Source organism: Myotis brandtii, unplaced genomic scaffold (assembly GCF_000412655.1).
Source record: "Myotis brandtii unplaced genomic scaffold, ASM41265v1 scaffold160, whole genome shotgun sequence".
NCBI classification, from domain to species: domain Eukaryota; kingdom Metazoa; phylum Chordata; class Mammalia; order Chiroptera; family Vespertilionidae; genus Myotis; species Myotis brandtii.
This window is the reverse complement of record NW_005355833.1, coordinates 709587-715792: the sequence shown is the minus strand read 5'-3', so window position 1 is coordinate 715792 and position 6206 is coordinate 709587. Positions and strand designations below refer to the sequence as shown.

Here is a 6206-nt window from a genome sequence, read left to right as displayed (position 1 = left end):
GGAAAAAAGAGGAACAACTGTAATAATCTGAACAATAAAGATTTAATTTAAAAAAATTTGTGTGTGTGATATGTGTATATTATATAGACGCTGGCAGTGGGAGAGGAAAAGGAAGAGAAGGATTAAAAGAAAGAATGACAAAGCAGATATAGCAAAATGTAAACAATTGTTGAATCTGGGTTAAGGACATACAGAAGTTCCTCTATTATTCTTGTAACTGTTCTGTAAATTTGAAAGCATATCAAAATTAAGTTACCAAAAATGTGGCTTAAGTTTTTTTTTTAAAGAGATGAAAACTGAATTTATTACCAACAGATGTTCAGGAAAGGAATTTCTAAGGGACTATACTTCAAAAAGGAAATACAATAATCCCAGAAGGATGGTCTGAAATGCAAGAAGAAATGGAGAGCAAAGAAATGATAAGCATATGGGTAAATCCCAACAAACACTGGCTGGAGAACACAATATAAATAATAACATTTAATCCAGATAGCTAGGATTTTTTTGTTTGGGAGGTGGGGGAGGCCAGGCAGAGGGAACTGCATGTGGCTACACAGGGAAGAAGCAGGAAGTGAAACTGGCAAGGCAGAGAGAGGCAGCAGGGTTTCTAATAGGGTAAGATCATTCCTCATTGGGCTGCAGAGCCCTATACATTGCAGGACGTTTACAATCCATGGACCAGGCCAATAGCTCCCCTCAGTCTTCATGATGGCAAAAAGTACCCCTGCAATTTCCAAATGCCCACTAGGCATGGTACCCTTGGTAGAAGACCACTGAACCAGACAAGGAAGGCTCCTATGTATCACTCAAAAGGAATTTGGATGTTATCACGAGGCAATGAGAATCGCTGAGGGACTTTCTTGGCAACAGTGAGGAGGAAAGATTGGAGGGGAACCAGATTAGACACAAGGAAAACATTTAAGAAGCAACAACAAACAGTATAGGAGACTGGAGAAAAGGACAATCACAAGAACCTTCTTGGTCATGTCTGAGATATCAATGGGACATTCAGTAGAGAGTTGGGTGTACATATGTAGGGGCAGGGGGAAGAAATGAGGGAGAGATCTGCGCTAAATACATATTTGTTTTCTAATGTTTATAAGAATGCTTCAATTTAAATTCCTACCCTCCACCCCTATTCCTATCCCAATACTAAGAAAAAACTTTACCTTGCCCTCTCAACTGGTAAAGCAAGTGGCCCAACATTCTCACCAGTAGAGAAATCAGAAATAGCAGTTTCTTCAGATTGTAGCTCTTCAACGTGACTTGTTTCTTCCTTTTCCAAAGGCTTTACAAAATTTTTTAAATTATTTAACCAGGTAAAAGAACATGAAAGATAACAGTCAACTGTTCACTATGCTAAAACATAATGCACTGATTCTGAAACTTTGAGCATAAATGACTGGGCTATGGCAAGAATAATTAGCTACAAACCAGTTTGGTACCAACTCATCTTGCCATCAGAAGCATTTCCACTGTCCTATCAAGTTCCTACTAATAAAGGAAACATCTGATGTCATTAGAGAAAAAAAGTGTCCCAACATGCACAAAATGCTAAAGACAAAATACCAAGGGGGAAAAAACATCGGAGACTCCCTGATTTTGTCAGATTCTTCATTTCCCAAATGTGAAGATTCCTTAAAGTTATTCCTCTTAGGGCTATCAAGTCTCTTTGTGTTACAGGGTTCTGATATCTATGTGTTTAACTACTTAACTAGCTCAGAATTGCCAATAACAATAATTATGAGTTAACATTTTCTGAGCATTACTAGGTACCAGTTACTGTTCTACATTTTCTTTTATTCTTCATAAAAGCCCTGAGACTGATACTATTGTTAACTCTGTTTTAAAGATGGAAGAACTGAGATAGTGAATGGTTAAATAACTTGCCTAGGATAATAACACAGCTGCTGAGTGCAAAGCCAACATTTGAATCTAGGCAGCCTCTTCTAGCAGTAAATCCTCTGCGGAGTTAATAGGTATCAGACCTAGATGTTTCCTCAACTTTGAATTTCTTTTGCAAGATTTCAGATTTCATTCCCTTGCAGGCTGGGCTTTCCAAAAAGTTCCTTAAACTAGAGCTCCCAAGAAATACCATTTTTTCCTCTACTCTACTTTTCAACAATCAGGCATTAAGCTCCACTGATCTTTGCAGAAACAAAGGCCATTTTAATTGTTCTTCGTACAAAAATGCCAGGCCTCAATGAATTACAGGTAACTCTTTAAAACTCAAAGCTGCATTCTCCCTAGAATCCTAACCCAGATTTCCACAAATGCCCTCTGTTCATCTTTACCATTTCCAAGATAACTGAACTTTTTCAGCTTTTCTCCTACATACATACATTTCCCATTCTCCCCATAACAAAAGTCTAAATTCAACCACATAATTCACCTATAATTATTTTCCAAGCATTTGCCCATCATAGATAAGCACTAATAAAACCCATTCATTAACTTAAAAGACAAAGAAGTTCCCCTCCTCAGAAAGGAGTTTTCTTGCCCTGGCTGGTTTGGCTCAATGGATAGACCATTGGACTCAAGGGTCCTGGGTTCGATTCCGGTCAGGGCACATGCCTGGGTTTCTGGCTCCGTCCCCAGTGGGGGGCGTGCAGGAGGCAGCCAATCAATGATTCCCTCTCATCATTGATGTTTCTATCTCTCTCTTCCTTTCCCTTCCTCTCTGAAATCAATAAAAATATATTTTAAAAAAAGAAAGAAAGAAAGAAGTTTTCTTGTGTGTGCATTTAAAATAAAAAGCTCCTAGTTCATTTACCACAATGTCTATCCAGACTGCATGAGGGTCATAAAGCAGACAGAGGTGTTCCTTCTAAAGAAACGTTCACTTTCCCTTTTAGAGCCTGTTCCTATCTACTTCAGGAAATGATGTAAGCAAAGGAATGGTTGCTCCAAGCAACCATTAACAGCACTCAATAAAAACCACAACTGCCAAAACAGTTACCATAATTAAAACAAAAAGGATTAAGGTTGTAATTATAAAATGATACAAAAAATAAGAAGTTCCCTCTTGTTACAGTTAACAAAATTAAAGTAGAATTTCCATGTGTCATAGCTACTTATGCTGTGCTGTTCAACACAGTAGCCACTGGCCACATGTGGCTATTGAGCACTTGAAATGTGGCCAGACCAAATTGAGATGTAAGTGTAAAATACACACCACATTTTAAAGACATAGTACGAAAAAAGAACTTAAACTATCTGATTAATGATTTCTATATTAATTAGGTTTTGAAATTATAATTTCAGATATATTAAATTTTTAAAAATTACTACACCTAATTTCAGACCCAGCAATCCCACTCCTGGGTATTTACTGTAAAGAAAAGTTATGTGCAGCCCAGCTGGCATGGCTCAGTGGTTGAGCGATGACCTATGAACCAAGAGGTCACAGTTCAATTCCTGGTCAGAGCACAGGCCAGGGTTGCGAGGCTCTGGGGGTGTGAAGGAGGCAGCCAATCAATGATTCACTCTCATCATTGATGTTTCTATCTCTCTCCCTCTCCCTTCCTCTCTGAAATCAATAAAAATACATTGATAATTTTAAAAGAAGTTATGTGCACACAAAAATTTGTACAAAAATGATTATAGGAGCTCTTTTCATGATTACTGAAAACAACCCAATTGTCCTTCAAAGGGTGAATGGGTAAATAAGCTGTGGTATATCCATACCATGAGACACCACTCAACAATTAAGAGAAATGAATCACTGATACACACACAACTTGGAAGAATCTCAAAAGCATTAAACTGAGTGAAAGACATACTGTATGATTCTATTCATAACATTCTTTTTTATTTCTATTAATAACATTCTTAAAAGTAAATTTTACTGTATGATAATTTCAAAAAATAAAATTTAAAGTCACATAAAACACACATGCCAAAAACATGGATATTTGAATGTGTTTTGTGCGCATTTGATTTTTTACAGAGGGGAAGGGAGAGAGATAGAGAGTTAGAAACATCGATGAGAGAGAAATATCGATCAGCTGCCTCCTGCACATCTCCTACTGGGGATGTGCCCGCAACCCAGGTACATGCCCTTGACCGGAATCGAACCTGGGACCTTTCAGTCCGCAGGCCAACGCTCTATCCACTGAGCCAAACCGGTTTCGGCCACTCATTTATATTTTAATGAGGTTACCAGAAAATTTAAATTACATATGTGGTTCACATTATATTTCTATTGGACAACACTGTACTTACTTATTCCTAAAAGAATTAGAATCCATTTTTTAAAATATGTTGCTCTGGCTGGTTTGGCTAACTGGTTAGAGCGCTGACCCACTGACCAAAGGGTCGTAGGTTTGATTCCCAGTCAAGAGCATGTACCTCGGTTGCAGGTTCCCAATCGCCAGTAGGGGCATATGTGAGAGGCAACCAATCAATGTCTCTCTCTCACATCAATGTTTCTCTGTCTCTCCCACCCCTACTCCATCTCTTCCACACTCTCTCTAGAGGTCAATGAAAAAAATATCCTCAGGTGAGGATTAACAAAAAAAAATGCTGATAAAAAAATGTATTCACTTGACATTATTCCCATTAAACCAAATTTGGCTATCAAGAATAGAACAACCACAAAGCCCAAGCACTACTTACCACTTTTTCCAAGATGAATACAACATCATTTTCATTTAGAATATTTTTCAAAGGATTTGGTTTGCCTTTGCCAATCAACTGCACTTGGACATCAGCCTATTAAAAACAGATAATGTCACGCAATGTTTTATGTGATTAATATTTGTACAAATATATAAAGACAAGTTCCATGCAAGTAACTGGAAAGGAGAATTTGAACAGACACAATCTTTTAAAAGATTTCATTTACTCTTTGCCCACATTATTTTTCCTGTGTAGAAAATGTAGTTCATATCTATATCTACACACACTTCAAGGCCCAACTAAAATGCACCCTGCCTTTTAATTAGGATCACGCTGACAACCTTTTCCTCTAATCACATGGTATTTATTTTTAAGTACCACAAAATTAACCCTTTACAAAATGTTATCCTTTCTTCTGATAGAACTATGGAATTTAGAACTTTATCAGTTTATAGGAAATGCAGTCTTTCATTCCAGTCACAATACATGTTTATTGTAGAAAAGTTTGAAAATAGATAGCTGAAAGAGATTTTAAAAAACTGCCGAAACCGGTTTGGCTCAGTGGATAGAGCGTCGGCTTGCGGCCTGAAAGGTCCCGGGTTCGATTCCGGTCAAGGGCATGTACCTGGGTTGCGGGCACATCCCCAGTGGGAGATGTGCAGGAGGCAGCCGATCGATGTTTCTCTCTCATCGATGTTTCTAACTCTCTCTATCTCTCTCCCTTCCTCCCTGTGAAAAATCAATAAAATATAAAAAACAAACAAACAAAAAAAAAAACTTACCTATAATTCTACTAGCCAGGGTAATCATTACTGTTATTAGCCTTACTGGTACGTATTTTGCCAGCTCTTTTTCCAGGCATATAAATAAATCTATTTAAATTAAAATGTATCTATTATTTAGATATAGATAAGATTTTGCTTAATAAAAATAAGATATTCTAATAGTTTTTATACCATGAAATCCCATGCCATTAAATGTTCTTTGTCTAGTATCATGGCTCTATCATCATATAAATAATTTCACATTGTTTGACATTTAGGTAGTTTCAAGTTATTCCCTATTAAAAGAACAATTGGATTACTTTCTTAAGATGGATATATAAAATCATATCGATATTGTCAATTTGCCATTCAAATATACCATACCCACACATTTGTATTCCTGTCACTTACGTCAACACAGTGAGTATTTTCTGAGCATTTTCATTATTTTTACTGTCTCATAGCAAGAATATAGTATCCTGCCCAGCTGGCGTGGCTCAGTGGTTGAGCGCTGACCTATGAACCAAGAGGTCACAGTTCGATTCCTGATCATGCCCGGTTTATAAGCTCCATCCCCAGTGGGAGGGATGCAGGAGGCAGATGATTAATGATTCTCTCTCATCACTGATGTTTCTATCTCTCTCTCCCACTCCTTTCCTCTCTGAAATCAATAAAAATATATTTAAAAAAGAAAACAGTATCTTGTTATTGTTCTAATTTTCATTTATTTGATCACTAAATGAAGATGAACAGTCTCTAATATGCTTATTATTGACAAGTATCTCTCATTATTTAAATGTTTAATTTCTTATTTTAGCTATT

General features: G+C 37.0%; 1 protein-coding gene across 3 annotated transcripts in view; it reads right to left on the bottom strand.

The window, feature by feature from the left end:
* ZWILCH (zwilch kinetochore protein) overlaps positions 1-6206 on the bottom strand; it is a 38631-nt gene that overhangs the window by 28260 nt on the left and 4165 nt on the right. For 2 of the 3 annotated variants that reach the window (XM_014536284.1, XM_014536286.1), the window contains exons 3-4: positions 4618-4713; positions 1170-1288 (exon numbers count right to left, since the gene is read on the bottom strand). In XM_014536284.1, the coding sequence (XP_014391770.1) occupies positions 1170-1288; positions 4618-4713 (215 nt within the window). Of the gene's footprint in view, positions 1-1169; positions 1289-4617; positions 4714-5576; positions 5681-6206 lie in introns of all 3 variants that reach the window. The other variant, XM_014536285.1, reaches the window with a different exon arrangement.